This window comes from Rhinopithecus bieti, unplaced genomic scaffold (assembly GCF_001698545.2).
Source record: "Rhinopithecus bieti isolate Rb0 unplaced genomic scaffold, ASM169854v2 scaffold_10584, whole genome shotgun sequence".
NCBI classification, from domain to species: domain Eukaryota; kingdom Metazoa; phylum Chordata; class Mammalia; order Primates; family Cercopithecidae; genus Rhinopithecus; species Rhinopithecus bieti.
Genome location: NW_016806721.1, coordinates 1,211,230 through 1,230,031, shown reverse-complemented (window position 1 = coordinate 1,230,031; position 18,802 = coordinate 1,211,230). Strand labels below are relative to the sequence as shown.

At 36.6% G+C, this 18,802-nt stretch overlaps 1 protein-coding gene across 1 annotated transcript in view; it reads right to left on the bottom strand.

The window, feature by feature from the left end:
* Positions 1–1,528: 1,528 nt before the first annotated feature.
* LOC108533112 (rho GTPase-activating protein 7-like) overlaps positions 1,529–18,802 on the bottom strand; it is a 219,054-nt gene continuing 201,780 nt past the window's right edge. Inside the window, exon 5 of the mRNA XM_017877505.1 lies at positions 1,529–2,216. Coding sequence (XP_017732994.1) covers positions 2,139–2,216 — 78 coding nt within the window. The 3' untranslated portion in view covers positions 1,529–2,138. The remainder of the gene's footprint in view (positions 2,217–18,802) is intronic.

Sequence of the window (18,802 nt, the reverse complement as noted above, 5' to 3'; positions counted from 1 at the left end):
TTTCTCCTAAATATATCAGCATATCCTCCAGAAATCTAAATAAAAATTCATTATGGAGTGAATTCCAGTCATTCTAATATTTTCATAAAGAGCAGATGTCAGGTTTTTCTCAAATCAGTCCATCCTGAGTTGCTAAGTGTCTGAGATGGGGCATCCAGGTGCCTGGGGCCTGTGGAGGTCATATATGTTATCTTATAGAACCTCTGAAAATTTAATCTCTTGATTCTTTTATGTGTGCCTCAGCCATATAGAAATGATTCAAAAAGATTATGTAAGGAGGGAAAATTAATTTCATTTAAAAAAGTTGTTCTTAAGGCGGAAAATTTCCAGGATTATGATAAAAAGTAGTGGTTACATTATATTTATGTTCTCTAGTTCTTTGTTTTAAAAATATTTTCAGGCCTGGTGCGGTGGCTCATGTATGTAATCTCAGCACTTTGGGAGGCCGAGGCGGGCAGATCACCAGAGCTCAGCAGTTTGAGACCAGCCTGGCCAACATGGCGAAACCCCGTCTCTACTAAAAACACGAAAGTTAGCCACGCGTGATGGCGCAGTCATGTAATACCAACTACTCAGGAGGTTGAGGCAGGAGAATGACTTGAAACTGGGAAGTGGAGGTTGCAGTCAGCCACGATCACACCACTGTGCTCCAGCCTGGGGCAACAGAGTGAGACTCCATCTCAAAAAAAAAAAAATAATGCTAATAAAAATAAAAATAAAACATTTTCAAAATATTTGAGAAGCTTGACAGAATGAAGAGCTTCTCCCTGTCAAACTTAAGCCATTTAACTGGAAGAGGAGAAAGAGAACTCTCTGCCTTCCCATCTCCTCCAGCCATGGCGTTTCCGTTCCTTCTTTCCCCTCCTGACCAGCCAACAACTCACATCCTTATTTTCTTCTTGGGGTGTGAGAAAACTTGCTGACATTCTGGAATAGGATGACAACTTTGTTCTATTAATATACTTTGTTTAAATTGCAGCGAATCATGGGGACAGCTATTTAAGATACTGGAGATTTAACACTTTAAATCTATTCAATATATGGTAAATATATTGGTGAAAAAATAATTGCAGTTTGGCCATTCAAAGTAATGGCCAAAACCGCAATTATTTTCAATGGCCAAAACCCCAATTACTTTTGCACCAACCTGATATTAATCCTTATGGTATTAGTACATTGTTATGTTGCGTGATTTTTCTCTTGAGCTGACATGTGATGCCAGTTCAATATTTTCCCTCTATTCTCAAGAGATACTTTTCAACATTATCGAAGTGAAGAAATGAGATACAGCCTAAACATGAGAGAAAAGTTTAGCTCACAGAAGGACACAAGCTAGGAAAATTCTGTGTAAAAACTATCTAGCAGCAAAAATAAGATCACTGACAAAGACAGTAAACACCCCTGCCAGACAAACTCTAATGCTTTAATGTAAAGGCACTTGAAATTTTAATATTTTCTCTAACATGAGACTATAAACTTTTAATATAGCTCTTAAAAATCACAAATGTCTACAAACTAAGTGATGTACTTCAAGTTAGATAATATACCTTTAATCTGTTTTTGTTTTTATTACACAGAACACATAAGACAGTATGATTTTTTAAAAGCACATAGATCTACCAATCCAAGTCTAATTTTTCATATTTTCAATTCTCATCAGTCCTTGTCCATTTCCTATAATATTGTTAAATAATTATAATTAGAACACAGAACACAAAATACTATAACTTTTCTTCAATACAATTATTCACATTGCTTCGTCACTATAATTTTGATAGTATAGCATGAGATTTAAGCATCAATTACATCTTTTTCTGTGGCTACTAAGTAATGAAGATTAAAAATAAATCTTGGTAATTATTAACAGCTAATTTCCAAAATCTTTCCCCAGAACATTGATCAACATCTAATTCTTTTACTTAAGAAAACAATTGTGGTTGCAGTTAAAAGGAAGACTCCAAGAAACATGTATCTTATTGCAACACAATGTCGTTATGTCAGAAAACCACATATATTTTCTTATATATTGAGCAAAACAAATTTCTTTCACAGATTTTAAACAACATTTTCCCAGATATTCATGAGATGTATACATTTTATATATTTAATAAAATGGCGATTTTAAGGTGAAATTTATTCTAAAATAGATTGGTGAGAAAACACAACCAAAATGTCAACTTACCAGCCTTTTCCTTCTCTGAAATACCTGGAATAGCCTGAAAAAAAAAAGATACAAAATTGTGGTATTATTAGGAAGAAACATCAAAAGCATCATTAGAAATAAAATGAAGTATAATTAATGAAGCAAAATTAAATAGAGCCTGCCAATAGAAAAATTAGCATTTTGGAACTATCAGTAAAATCACTAGATCTGTCTTTGATAACTGTAAATCATCTTCTAATTATTCTCTTGTCTGAAGACAGACTCAAACGAATGTATATCCGTATTATCTTTAACACTGGCAAAGGGCTGGGCGTGGTGGCTCACACCTGTAATCCAGAACTTTGGGAGGCAGAGGCAGGCGGATTGTTGAGCCCAGGAGTTTGAGACCAGCCAGGACAACATGGTGAAACCCCATCTCTACAAAAAATACAAAAATTGGCTAGGTATGGTGGCATGCACCTATAGTCCCCGGTACTTGGAAGGCTGAGGTAGGAGAATCACCTGAGCCTAGGGAGATCAAAGCTGCAGTGAGCTATGATCGTGCTACAGGCTCCAGCCTGGGCAACAGAGTCAGACCCCATCTCAAACAAACAAACAAACAAACAACAACATTGGCAATAAATGAATCTAAAAACACTTTGAATTGGGGTAGAATTTTTGTAGTTAAAATTTTCTGGTCCTATTTTTAGGAGACAGAAGCAAATTGGTTAGTTTCTGAGCATTTCAAATCTCTTCCCTGTTACTTATTTTCTCTGTGCACTAAAGTGAGCTATCTTACCTCTCAAGGCTCAGGTCCCTTCTTCATTAATCACATCTAGTTAATCACATCTACTTCACAGGATTGCTGAAAGAACTAAAGGAGGCAGCCTCTATAGAGCATACCAGATCTTCAGGGAAAAGGCATTCTTACTATTTATTAAAATGGGCTTTGGTCCAGTGGGTTAGTTGACTGATGTGAAAGATTTAGAAGCTCAATCCCCAGCATTTACCACTATCATTATTTAAAAAAATAGGGCTCAGAATGAGATCTTTCCAAGAACTTAAAGCTTAACTGTCTAGTTCTACTGTTTGTGGGTACCCCTAAACAAATGAGGCATGTTGACTTCCTGGTTCTCATTCATCTCAGTTACTCATGTATAAAATATAGTTGAGGATGTATTAACTGACCCATTGGGATTTGATGCCTTCTACCCCATAACCACTGACCACAGGATAGATCCAAAGGTGATATTTCTTTATTTCTTCAGGGACAACATCCTCAGAGTTGATGTAAGAAAAGCACACTCAAATGGGTATTTGTGTGTGTGTGTGTGTGTGTGTGTGTGTGTGTGTGTGAGAGAGAGAAAGAGAGAGAGAGACAGAGAGAGAGAGAGAGAGAGAGGCCCAAGTACACCTCTGTTGTGGATCAGCCCAAGAAAATAGCATCAATCTTCATTTCTAGAAATAGCAAACATCAAGATGCCTATATCCTTGTGAAATATTGATTACTGCTGAGATCTTCACCTTTGGGATTTAGGGGATTTGGTGATTGATGCAATTATTCGACTAAGGTAAAGATTTCCTTATGGATAAAAAGTAGAGGCTGGGTGCGGTGGCTCACGCCTGTAATCACAGCAATTTGGGAGGCCAAGGCAGGTGGATCACCTGAGGTCAGGAGTTTGAAACCAGCCTGACTAACATGGTGAAACCCCGCCTCTACTAAAAATACAAAAATTAGCCAGGCATAGTGGCAGGTGCCTGTAATCCCAGCTACTCAGTAGGCTGAGGCAGGAGAATCTCTTGAACTCACTGCAGAGGTTGCAGTGAGTCGAGACCACACCATTGCACTCCATGCGAGACTGTCAAAAAACAAAAAGTAGAGATGTGGGGGTTGCTTTGGAAATATTAATTTATACTGAAAACATATTTGGCTCAATCTCAATCTACGTTTAGTTGTTCAGCACTGTCCTCTGGGTGACTCCATATGCTCCCAAAGATGCAGATGTATGGATTAAATGGCAGCTTGGGTGATCAGGCCCAGATATCATGGCTTCCAATGAATGGCATAGGCTGCCAGCATTTCCTGGGCCTTCTTTCATTTATTAAAAAGTCATCTGACTTTTCTTCTTCTTCAAGAACTTCTCTGATTCAATACTAGAGGAAAGCAATTTCCTCCTTTTACAAGTGATCCTACAGTTTTGGTAATGTTTGTTTACTTTCTATGTGTCTCTTACAACACATTTAAAATTAGAATTAAATCCAAACTATGTATTAAATGTTAAGTCTAGCCCCTATATTTATCCCCGATCAGGGGTTTTAAAATACATTCTCTCTTTTGTGAAAAGCAAACGAACAGAAAAATAAAACAGAAACCCTTCTTTTATCAACAAGACTGGAAAAGTTGGTAACAGGTAATTCAAGAATGTTCCTGGAGAAAGTTCCTCAGGATAAAAATAGCTAGTGCTTACTGGGTGCTTAGTATGTGTACGGCCCAGTTTTAAGCTTTTACCTGCAGAAATTCACTGCATCTTTAGAATACCCTGTAAAGTCCTGGAATGTAAAGTAAATTTTGTGAGGTCATACTGTCAGTAATGGAAGCAAGGCACAACACCGGCATGCTGGCCTCTGAGCCACACTAAACAGACTTATTTTGAAATGAAGGAGGAAAAAAGTTTGGATTGGTCTTATGATAAGACATTTACTTAGAACACAAAATACCTGTACAGGAATATTTTGTATGGGACATTTAGACATTGTCTAAAGAAGTCCTCTCTTCTCATGGCAAACACATTTAAGTCAAGTTGAATGCTTTGCCCCAAATCACAAGTTGACCAGTGACAAAAACAAGTCTTTTTTCTATATTTTATTTGATTTCAAAATATATAACCAAGCATGTGTAAGTAAATATGTAATAAAAATGATAATTAGTGAGTTCGGGTATCAAGCAAAAATATATTTTAGCCTCCTTATGGCCAATGTCCATAATTCATGTAGCCAGTGTCAATTACTTTAGAATCTCACCACACTCTGCATGATTTTTAAGCTACCAAAGCTCACTTCCATTACATAACTTCAAAGACCATATTATAATGTAGAGAAAGGATAGTCAAAGTGTAGTATTCCTAGAATTTTATAACTTCTTTTTAAGAGTAAAACCAGATAGTGATAACAGGTGGATATTCCTCCAATGATTTATCATTGAATTTGAGGGAGAATTGTCTCTCTAGAAAGTTGTTTATGAATAAATGTATTAAATTGTTAAATTTCTGAAATTTTACAGAGATGAACGGCATTAGAAACAATTAAAAAATGTTGACCCTTGCTCTACAGTTAGTTAAAGCTGATTGTTACTTCTTAATTACATGCCTCACATTATCCTACATACAAAAACTCTTAGGAAAGTTTTCTTCTTTGTGGAATTCATAATCTAATTAAAGAAGTTACAAAAAAGGCAAAGAATGGATGCTGAATGCGAATGATTAGCGACATCACTGGTGTGGCATTAGAAAGAGTGTGAAGAATATAGATCATTAGTACTATCCAAGTAGAAATGGAATGGTTTTCTTGGACATGAAACTCTTGGGTAGGAGGCAATGATTGGGGGATTCTTCTCGTCCTTGGTTTCTGAGAAGAGACCTGGATACATTTGGGTCCATGTCCTGAGGTCCCATCGTGTCATATCTAGTTCTGGGCTCAGAAATAAAATTTCACACAAGCTGACTATATAATATGGTACAGAGTAGGTGTTCATCAACATTTGTGGAACTAAAACACCAAATGCCTATTTGTATATACGATTTAAATAACATGTATGATTGATGCTTATGAGAAAGCTCCCATAAAAGGCATATTTTTGAATTCATTAGGGGCTTTTGCTAATAGTTGCCATATGTTTCATTTGAACTGCATCCTCAGGAAGTGATTTAACGTTTCTTGCAATAAAGCAATTAAACAGGACTTTCCTGCTGGCCATATGGGTTCGCTGTAACTTCATATTGTTTTTTCTCTTATTTCTCAATGGAACAAAGGAAAGTCTACAAATAACTTCCAAATGAAAGGGGAGAAGAATCATCCATAGTCTTTTGCTTTTCTTGTCTAAGATATTTAAATAATAAGATAGCACCTTTTCTATGGCTCCCAACCACCCTGGCCCCCTATACTGAGACCGTTTAATAGTTCTCCACATGTAAAGATTTCCATTGAAGCTAGCCAGTTAAGTGTTCTATTAATACAATCGAATTTGTAAATAGCCATTTAAAAAAGCTTTTTTAGTAAAAGAGAAGGAAACAATTTGGTTTCTTCTAATGAGATCTTTTAAAGCTGTCTGTGGGAGCTTAGACTGTGTGCATGTCTGTTTGTGTTTTTGGATGTGAAAGATGGTTGGGGAAATGCTGATTTTGACATGCCACATGGAAATGTTCTAAACATATATTGATTCTTTGGGTCTGCTGCTGAGATGGGTTTCTGCACTTCCAGGAGAACCTCAGATGGATACCTTTTAGGAACTCACACCAACCACACGGAAGCTGCTAACATAAACAGCATCGTAAGTAATAGGCATCATATCTGAATCCATGACAATTGACAATCTGAATATCTCATCAGTGGAAACATTCTAATTGAACCAATTTCTTCCTGCTGTTTTTAGGAATATGCTTTTTTTCCCTATTTTCTCTGATTTTAGGAATATGTTTTTCTATTTTAGAAATGAAATGAAATATTTCTATTCATTTTCTTTAATATGTTTTTTTATGCCATTTTCCTCACTTGTATGAAATATAATATTTTCCTCCTAGTTCCTTAGAATCAGGAAGATAGAATACTATCATTAAGAAGGACCTTATAGGCCAACCTCTTCAAACAAGTGGCAGCTGTGATAGTATGTAAATTCTCCTATGTTCCGTGAAGCAAATTTATTTTTTGTCCTGCAGTACACAAACAGAGCACTAGCTATTTTGTGCTTTCTTTCTTTTTTTATAGTCAGAGCTTTCTTTTAGATGATATCAAATATTCAAGATGTTCACACAGAAGTGTTTGGAGTGCTCTGTTTATCTCTATAGAAATTTTCCTCATTTGCCTTTTAAAAGTGGCTTAATTCATAGAAAATCAGTGACAGAGTAATTTACTCCTTTTCTTTTAAAACATTCACTTTTGTTCCCACAAAAATATGTTCCACAAAAAAATAATTGCAGAGAAATTCCAAAATAAGTAATTCTGTCCTTAGAAATTGCAAGAAAATATCCTTCAGTGATGGAACAGCCCCTGTCTCAGATGAGGGCACAAGAGCCCATTGTGGGCACATGGGCAACAGGAAGTGTTTTGGGATTCACATTTTTTGGGAAGACATGAAAGACAGCATGAAAGAAAGGAAGGTACATGGGAAAATGGGTTTGTTTTCGTCTCTTCTTCATTTAAAGACTCTTTTGAAATCACTCCAGTCTGCAATATTGTTAGCCAGTCAATGATTTCAGTCTGCTTTCATTTGAACAAAGAGGTTTATTGAAAAGCTGTGTCTGACTGGCAATCTGATATCATCTATTTTGGTTTACAAAGTAATTCTCTAGCTTTGACAGTCATCATTCTTTCATTAAAAGTATAGTCTCTTCTTGATGGAGGGGGATTTAGAGATCATTCGTGTTTCCCAATCTTCAGTTCTTCAAATACTACCTTCAGAATTTTTACTATATACATGTATCATCTATAAATTATTTAATAATTTAATAAAATCAAATTTAGATACATTTTCTATTTTTTACTTGTTCTAAATAATAGAAATGCATACATTTATGGGTTTGATTTGTGGGTTATATTACTCATAATACATACTAGGACACATAATCATAAAATTTCAGAATGTTTACCCCAGTATCAGCTGATATACCATTAGTACTGTATGTACTATATTTCGCAAAACACTGATTTAGCTCTTTCTCTATCATTTTGCCTATGAGGACGTTGAGACCCAGATAGGTTAGGTGACTTGCCCAGTACTACAGGGCTTTTTGTGTCCAGATGGAAACTAGACCAGCATGTGTTTTTATAACCCTGTCTACTATACCATTATTCATAAGACCGATGAAGCCAGAGGTCATCATGGTTTCATCCTTCCTAGTGTTCACGATTCCAAGTTAACTTAGTTTCTTAATGAGATCATAGAAGACAATGGAAATTCAGTTTCAGAAAGAAGAGATGATGTGCTGGTATAAGGATTGCCTTCAAGGAATAAATATCTATAACCAAAGTGAAATATTAATAAATGCATGCACAATTATCTGAGAAATGTCATTCACGCTGTGCATCCTTCTTATTTCCAAAAAAAAAAAAAAAAAAGGGACACATCTTATTTAATAGAAGTTGTCAGCCATATTGAGATTTAGTCCCCCACTGAAATCACTGACTTTAACAACTGTCTTTCAGTTTTGTCGACTGAGATTATAGCTTGATTTTTATTATATGGTGTAGAAATTTAGGGTCTCAGCTTAAAATAGTTGTTTAAACATTTGAACAAAGGCAAAGTTGGTTCTTACGGGATATTTTGGTGCCGCTCACAGGTATGTCTGTTGGTTATCTTGAGCAGAGATGAGATGACCCTCCACTAAATAAGAATGAAAGTTGGGATTGTGACCTTGAAAATTTTTTCTTTTCCTTTTCAAAACACTGGCATTTACTGTATTTAAAGCTGGTGACTCTCTCTTCAACAAATCCTGCAGAATATGTTACTCCATGTGGTCTTCTGATAGCTAAATGTTGAATTTCAGGCTGACAAAGCTCTGGTTGAGGCCACTTTTATTTGGAAATGTGGTCTAAAATAAATACTAATCATTATTCTAAGTTTTTTAAAAAAATAATTTATTTAGCAAGCTAGATAAACAGAAAGGGCCCCATGACTGGGCCACATTAACTTAACTCTTCTCTGTCTTTATTGAATTTTTTAATGATAATATTCTGTATCTCTAAGAAATTTACAATTGATGATTTATTCATGACATATACTTCAGATATATTTTCATCCTCTAAATTCTTTTCAGAATTTAAGGAATCATATCTTTCTCTATGTTACTATTAAAGTTTATTCCAATTGAACATTGCTAATAGAAAAAATGCCTATTAAAATTAATGAATATATTTAAGTATTGCATATTAATGTATTCATTCTGTCTATATTACATATATCTCCTTAAATTTACAAACTCTTCAAAATAATTATTTTATTGTTCTGTATGTTGATTTGCCTGTGGTAGCCACTAAGAAATACTGACTATTCATGGTAGTTTTGTTTTTTAAGTCTGATCTATGAAAGTTCACAATTAAGGAGTAATGTAGACATGTAGGCTTATTTCCAGTGAAGATGACACTCAAGATAATTAACTTATTCAGAGAGCAATTGACTCAAAATGGCTGTTTATCTTTCTTTTTGTTGGACGATGTCAACTAGCAATTTATCTTGCCTTCGATGTTACACTCCTCATAATGGTTCATTTTGTCCGTGAAGCCTGAATCATAGCTTTTTGCTGTGTGAAATGCTCCTTCTCACAGGATTTCCTGGGCATTACTAAGGCAACGTCCCTGCTGAAGATTTTTACTCACAGCACTATTTTCCTTAAAATGCTTTAGTGATTCTCTTTCTTCTGCCTAGAATGCTCATTCTGGAGTAATGTGCTCTGAGATCCTCATCCTTGTATGCGTAAGTCTAGTTAATCATAAAGACTCATGCAAAGTACTCACTACCTACACAGTCTTTTGCTAAGTGCAGTAATTGCAGAAAAGAAATTGAAGACATGCTGTGAAAAGAAGTAATCTAATTGTGAATCCACACTGAGGACTGAAACAAAATATTAGAGGTGAATATGAACACGTATGAGGTTTCTTACTGCCACTTATTTGTGTGATGAGTTTTGACAGTTTTCTAGAACTCTCTGAACTCAGTGAGATAGGGGTAGATATGGTATCTACATCCTGGGGCTATTTGTGAGGGTTAAATGAAATTGTTGCATGGGAAGGGATTGTCACACAGCTCCATGATTGTGAACTATATTCCTACTGTTGTATTTGTTAATATGAGATTAAAAAGCAACTACTGTATATATTTATTTGGAAATAATGCAAAGCAAGTATAGGTTGTCTGTCTCTGAGTCCTCCTCTTCCTCCAGTCCGCTTAACTTGTTTCCGCATGTTTATTTCTCCTTTATTTATTTTGAACAATTTTAAATTATTTTCTGTGAGATTTTGAAAAACATTTTCTTTTTTTTCAACTATTTTCTTTAAGTTTTATAAAGCTCACTGTGGAGGATATAATCCTTCTCCCTCACCTTTAATTTGAGGTTTGTCACCCCAAGCTAGCTATTACTAGCTATTACTATTCTTTGTCCTTTCAGGTTAGCCAGTGATGATATTCTACTTGGGTCTCCATACAGAGGAGCAGGCTCCCAGTTCTGTAAGTCCTGGAGCAGCAGGACCTGAGGGCATAAGTGAAAATGATCCTTGTACCAGAAAATGTGAAACATTTATATTCTGCACTCATGTGAACTTTGGGTGACTTCTGAATTGTAGGAGATCCCTGGGACCACCACTCGCATTTAATCAGAACTCTTCACAGGATTTATCACTTACTGAAATTTCCCCAAATGAAAATGAATTCCATATACTATTCATAAATTATTGAAATGTATTCATATAATTATACATATATTTATAACATATATATTATACATATAGTATACATATATTATATTATAAATATACACATAATATTGGTCAATAGACTTGGATGAAAACAGAGGTTACATATTGGTTTACAGTTTAACAGAATAGCATATAATATCTAGCTTATAAACAAAATAACATGTGTTGTCAATCTATTTGTTTTGTGTATTTTCACTTAGTGTCTTATAAAGCTAAGAGATAAAGCATTTACTCATAGCCATCTTGATCTGGTTAATTATTACCAATTATATTCAAATATTAGCTTAATTTCATTTTAATAATTCAATGCTTGCATGTTCATCTGTATTACCAAACATTTGCTGATATTCCCACCATTTCATAACACCCAACTTAAAAACTTTTGGTAGATCCAGGCTTCTGGTAGAAACTCAAAACATAAACCATTAAATCAGAACCACAAAAAGAATACAGATTAAAACTACTTAAATGATATACATAAATCTCTTTATGACGCACCGTAATCTTGTTCACTGAATTGGAATTTATTCTTATCAAATATGACTTCATAAAGTGGGCTCTTGGCTGGAGCCCAGAAACATTTTTATTACAGGGAGATATTCATTGTAGTGGTAACCACCCACAAATTTGATATATCTTATGCATGGTCTAACCTAGAATGTACATCATGATACCAGGATCAGTAAAATGTAGGTTTTATTTTGGCTGAAAGTAAAGGTATTCTAAAGTTCTGCAGCTCTAATGAAGGTCATCACTTCAGGCCTGAGAGTGTGCAGAATCTACTGTAAGTGATTGGGAACTAGGGAAGAAGTTTACGACACAGAAGACTAACAGAACCTGATGAATGGCCTGGTGCAGTAGCTCATGCCTGGAATCCCAGCGCTTTGGGAGGCTGAGGCAGAAGGATCCCTTGAGCCCAGGCATTCGAGACCAACATGAACAAGATGGTGAGACCCTGTCTCTACGTACGTACATACATACATACATACATACATGTTAATAATAAAAAGAAATTGATCAAAAATTTCATGAGAGGTTTCTGGAATCAGGATGATAAATAATAGCCAAACATTTGGTGCTTTCAAAGTGGTAAATTGTGTTAACATTGAGATCTCTGTAAACATTCTGCTCTTTGAGGGCGAATGCTTGGGCAGAAGAGATGTCCTTGTTGGCACCTCTGAGGTACAGGTCTGAATCTATCTATAAAATGTAAGAGGAGTCTGCTCTATAGTGTCAGAAAGACAGGTTAAGTTGGAGGTGAACTTGATGTTGGAGCCTTTCAATTGCCTGCACTTGATAACATGGTAACTATTCTGTGACCTCGCTCCTTAAATCACAGGAGCCCAACTCAATTTCTTCTACCCCACTGATGACCTAGGTCCCCGTATTTTGTTTGTTAATTTCCATTTGCTGCCCAGCCCCCTCACCCAGATTTCCTTTCTATCCCATCCTCTGTGCAGGAAGGGTGACCTGGATGGAGACAGGGAGTCATACGCTCAGGTTTGCCTGGGATAATCTTGGTTTAACAGATCTCTTGATCAGTTTAACATTTGTCTCGAAATGTTCATTTTTGATGACATAAAGTTATTAGTAGTTACATTAAAATTATTCAGGGTAGGTTTGTATTTCCAGCTTCTATAGTCTTGTCTAGTATTGTGTGAGATGCATGTGCAGAGAACAAAGTTCTCACTTTAATATGGGGTTAAATCTGAAAGACTATTAAGTGATAAATAGCCTCTCCTTCCCTGACCCCTTTCAGATGTAATCTAACCAACACCTCCCTTTCAAGAACAGCATGCAGGTTGCCTACTGGCTTAACAAAGTGCACTCAGACACACTGGTTAGGGACAGCTAACCCTTTCTGATTTCTGCTGGTGATGGAAGTGTCCAATGATGCCTCTCTACCAGCCACTTGGTCTACCAGTCAGTTTTGTCCTAGTATACACAGAGTCATCGGTGAGTTCTTGGTATCATGGTTTTGTTATTTATTGTATTGTATAAAGGTCCAATTATGTAGTTAGATAATTGTTGAGTAGCATGTTTCTTTCTTTCTTTTTTTTTTTTTTTGTTGCAATAATGGTAATTAATTTTGACAACTTTCTTAACCCCCAAAAGTGTCCCAGTCTGGATGACAATTTATATGAGAATGCTTTATATGGATTCCATCAACAGTGTCCTTATTCCTCTTGGCTTCCAGGTAGATTGGGCCCATGGCAAGCCGTAGAAGGAGACAGAAGTGAGGTTGGATTATCTACTCCCTTGGATCGTACCTGGTATGATTGCCTGGAAATGGTTGTGACTTTTCACCTGAGATCATTGGTTTTCTTAGGGCAGCTGACTTTGCAGACTTTTTCCGCTCTGGGTTTTGTTACTTGCTTCCTTCTCTGGTCTTCTGGGCCTTGGGGTGATCAGCTCAGCCACTACTAACCCCCAGTTACTGTAGTATCCTTTGTGTTTCTACTACCATACAACTTTGCAAATAGTCCCTGTGTAACTAATCCCTTCTCAAATAATCTTATGTTAAGTGTTTCTTGTATTTTCTATTGGATTCTTAATTCAATCTATTCCTTTTTTTCCTTCTATGAATGAGCATTGAAATTTCCTCTCTCCCCACTCTCTTCCTGTGTGGAGAGTTATGTGAGGCATAGACTGTAATAAGTGAAAAAAGTCTTACAGATCATTTATGTACCATTAAAGTCTACCTTAGTTCCAGAAAACTATATTTCAAAATGGGTCAATGAATTCTGAGCTTTCTGTGAGATGTAGTTTGTAGCACTGACATATTTACAATTTAGACTAATGCTGAAAAGATTCAAATCATCAAGTATAATGAAGGTTAAGCAATAACATTAGCAATAAGCCACATTTTTATTTATAAACATAGATGGGAGGATAATTAACTAGCAAGTATGAAAACACTAATGTCCAGACTGAATTGCTTCAATACTAATTTTCTCTAGAAAACCCATTAAATAATTTGAACATTCAAGATAAAAGCATAGACTTTATAGACATAGCCAGGTTAACTGAAATTTACATATAACTTTAGAAGTTAGATAAGATTGCTAACTAAACATTTTACAAAACATATTTTCAATAATTATTTATCAAAAGCTGAGTAAAAGATAGGAGATGAAGAGAGAAGGAAATAAATCCGAATTCCAGGAGAAAAGATAAAGATGAAATGGCTGTGGTCGGTAATTTTTTGACCAATATCACTGAGGCATAAAGATTGCATCTGTATTGGGCTGTGTCTGCTGTGTGGTGAGGGGAATGAGGGGTAGGGAGGGCCTGAAGTAAAGGCTCTGGGAGGTGATACATAGGGAGAAAGTATAGAAGGAAAAGGAGAAGTTCAAATTAGGACATTTAAGAGGATTGCATTTACAAGGGCAGGCAGAAGTTGAAGAGAGTGGAAAGAGGATTGAGAAAGCAAAGTCAGAGAAATAAGTTGTAGTCAAGAGTCCAGTTATAGTCCTCAAAGTGGCCAGCATTTTGTGAATAACTAGGAAAAGTGATGGTAAGTTGATTCTGTGACATGGGGGAATAGGCAATACTTACTTAGCGGTCACCGTAACTCTGCACTTAACTCTGCATTGGAACTCTGCACCGTAACTCTGCCAGGCAGTTTTCTAAGTACTTGGCACTTATTAACTTATTAATAATCTTTTTAAATTAAATTACATTTATTTATTTTTAGAGACAGGGTCTTTTTGTGTCACCCAGATTGGAGTGCAGTGGTGTGATCATAGCTCACTGTAGCCTCAACCTCCTGAACTCAAATGATCCTCTTGCCTCAGCCTCCTGAGTAGTTAGGACTACACGCATGCACCACTACACTCAGCTAATTAAAAAAATATATATTCATTTATTTTTTCAGAGAAGGGGTCTTGCTATGTTTTCCAGGCTGGTCTGAAACTGCTGGCCTCAAGTGATCCACTTGCCTTGGCCTCCCAAAGTTCTGGGATTACTGGCATGAGCCATTGTGCTTGGCCAACGAATATAATCTTAATAACTACCAAAGGGTAGTTATTGTTACTATATCATTCTATATATGAGGAAATCAAGTCAAATACAGACAAGGTCACATAATTGATCCAGATCTCACCATTAGTAAGTGTCCATGTCCAGATTTGAACCGAGGGTTTTAACTTAGTTTTAAGTTCATGTTCTTCCCTTCTTTTCTACACAGCCTCTTTAGGAGTCACATTTTTGCTTTTCTGCACATATTCTTTACCATAGATAACAGTAGGAAAAAAGGAAGTTAGAAACTAAAGATATTGGTATGGTTTTAATTACTAGTAACAAACAAACAAAACACCTAGTTGGAACATGGGCTTAAAGAAGTAATTGAACACGGATCATCCTTGAAATGTCTATTGATTAATTTTAAGGGAGCAGGAAACATTAACACAAAGGTAAGCCATGGACACATTTTCCCTTTCTACATGTCAGTCCTCAGCCAGCTAAACCTTCCCTCTCTTCTTTCTGAATACCTTTGCTAGCTAAGAGTGCACTTAACAGAGTGAATGGAGAAATCATAGTTTTTATGACCACACTAGAAAGTGTTTATATACTTTCACGAGACAGATTCAATGCTCTGTGGTTTAGCCTCATGTAATCTCTCTCCTGCAAAGAAACACAACTGAGTGAGGTTAACTCCAAAGCTGGGTGCTGACAAGGAGCACTTAAAATAGAGCTGGATTTTGCAGACCTGGAATTCTTCATCAATCAGCAGTGATGCTAACGGGTCTATTTATACCTATAATGGGGATACCTTTCATCAGGCTCAAATGTAATTGGTTTAGTAGCTGTGTAGTTTATAAAACTGTTTCTGATTAGAAGCACATCAACAAAATAAAAAACACTCAAAACAGTGAAAGTAGCATATTGTAAGCATGTAAAAGACACCTGGTCTTAAAGAGAAGTTTTGCATTATAATTAAGATTCCATTTTCGCCTCCCTTCCCCACCCCGCCCTTCACTGGCAAAGAACACTTGCAAACATCATTCTCTCCACAACTTTTCCATTATCATCTGTTTCTTCCCACCCAAGTGATACAGTTTGGATGTGTGTCCCCACCCAAATTTCATCTCGAATTGTAATCCCCAGTATTGGAGGAGGGGCCTGCTGGGGGTGATTGGATCATGGGGTGGATTTCCCCTTGCTGTTCTCCCCATAGTGAGTGAGTTTTTACAAAATCTGGTTGTTTAAAAGTGTGTAGCACCTTTCCCCTCGCCCTCTTCCTCTAGCTCCAGCCGTGTAGGATGTGCCTGTTTCCCCTTTGCCTTCCGACATGATTGTAAGTTTCTTGAGACCTCCCCAGCCATGCTTCCTGTACAGTGTGTGGAACCGTGAGCCAATTAAACCTATTTTCTTTATAAATTACCCAGTATCGGGTAGTTCTTTATAGCAATGCAAGAGCAGATTAATACACCAATTATTTCAGTATCCTTCTCCAACCATTGTTTAATTCTTTTTTTTTTTTTTCTTTTGAGGTGAAGTCTCACTCTGTCCCCGAGGCTGCAGTACAGTGGTGTGATCTCGGTTCACTGCAACTGCTGCCTCCCAGGTCCAAGCGATTCTCCTGCCTCAGCCTCCCAAGTAGCTGGGATTACAGGTGCATGCCACCACGCCCAGCTAATTTTTTGCATTTTTAATAGAAATGGGGTTTCACCATGCTGGCCAGGCTGGTCTCGAACTCCTGACCTCATGATCTACCCACCTTGGCCTCCCAAAGTGCTGGGATTACAGGCGTGAGCCACCGCACCTTGCCCATTATTTAACTCTATAACTTTATTATTAGGGCTGACAAAAGGCTGGTTTGGATTTTAAGTTATTAAAAGTTATTGGCACTATGTCAAATGAATTCTAGTTTCAAATATGAACATTAGAATAAAATGCTGCTTTGTTATCTTACATTTCTTGCTAATATCCATTTGGGATATTTGGTTTTATGATTTCTGCTGTCTATGAAATGGATTAAAAACATGCCTATTAACTCATTAAGAGAAGTTCAGATCCTCTTTGCATAACTCTAACCTTTGTACTGGGTGCAACTTCATCTAATTATCTATCTTTTGGAATGAACAAAAGAAAGTATTTGTAGCACATTTAAAAATAAAAACATGAAAACGATGTCTTTTTTTCTTTTTCAAGGATTATAATAGAGCAGGGCTCCAAAGCCACACAACTGCTATACTCCTACTGTGGTTTGGATGTTGTCCCCTCCAAATCTCATGTGGAAATTTGATCCACAATGTTGGAGATGGGATCTAACGGGAGGTGTTTTGATCATGGGGTGATCTCTCATGAATAGATGAAGGCTCTCCTTGAGGGTAGGTGGGGTGAGGTCTGGTTCTATTAGTTCCCGTGAGAACTGGGTGTTAAAAAGAACTTAGGCTGGTCATGGTGACTCATGCCTGTAATTCCAGCACTTCAGGAGTCCAAAGCAGGAGGATTGCTTGAGGCCAAGAGTTCTAGACCAGCCTGAGTAACAGAGAGACACCATCTCTACAAATAAATTAATCAATTTTTTGAAAAGAGCCTGGAATATTTCTCCCCAGCTGTCTTTTGCTTCCTCTCTAGCCACGTGATCTCTGCACACACCGGCTCCCCTTCCCTTCTTCCACGAGTGGAAGAGCCTGAGGCCCTTACCAGATGCAGCTGTACAGCCCGCAGAACCATAAGCCAAATAAACCAATTTTCTGTATAAATTACTCACCCTCAGGTATTCTTTATAGTGACACAAATGGGCTAAGCAGATCCCAATTACTTAAAATACAAAATCTAGTACCAGGAAAGAACTTTAAAAAAATACTCACGTTTATTAACCTATGTGCTAAACAGGGAAGTAGTCTATAAAAAACTGGAAAGTATTAAGTGATTCAAAAATGAGATACTGACCAGGCGCAATGGCTCATGACTGTAATCCCAGCACTTTGAGAGGCTCTGGCGGGCAGATCACAAGGTCGGGAGATTGAGACCATCCTGGCCAAAATGGTGAGACCCCGTCTCTACTAAAAATGCAAAAATTAGCCGGGCATGGTGGTGGGTGCCTGTAGTCGCAGTTACTTAGGAAGTTGAGGCAGGAGAATCACTTGAACCCAGGAGGCAGAAGTTGCAGTGAGCCGAGATCACGCCACTGCACTCCAGCCTAGCGACAGAGCGAGACTCAGTCTAAATAAAATAAAATAAAATAAAATAAAATAAAATAAAATAAAACAAAACAAAACAAAACAAAACAGATACCTAAACAGTTTAGAGCATTTTAGTAGCAAAGCGAATGTCCCTAATGTAATGAGGCCTTGTCCTCTTTCCAGTTAGCAGCATTCTTTTCTTCAGGAATTCACCATCATACAAGCCTTGAATTAGGAGGATAATTTGTTCAGTTATAAGGAAAACAAGTTTTCTCAATTTTCTATCATTTTGTGAAATGAGATCCAAATATACTTTTAAAATTGGCTATTATTTGCAGGCCGGCTTGATAATAATTCACACCAAATCCACATAGGCCAGATGAGATAGCCGACCTATTTGTTTATGTGTCTGTTATTGGAATTCAGTAAATGTGCTACATTCTATGTTTTCTATTTTTAATTCCTGCAAATCTTTTCTTTAGTATCTGGGTCAAAATTCCATTAACAAACGCTGCATTTTCATAGATCCTCTATTTGGAGAACCCTGAGTTCTAGAAAATTGAAGATTTATTGAAGTAGACCTGAAAAATATTTCTATTCAAATGCATTATTTACATTGGGGTTTTACATGTACTTTTCTTTCAAGAACTGTAATAAATTTTCCTTCATAACAAAAATTCAGAATGGAAAATACCTCAAAATTGCTTTAATTAAATGTGTTAATTTCTTAATCAAAACATTTATAATATTATCTATCTGGCTAGTTTGATTAGTACCCACTGCTGTTGAATACCTTTGATCATTTTAGCTTTGAATAATATAATCTTTTTTTTTTTTTTTT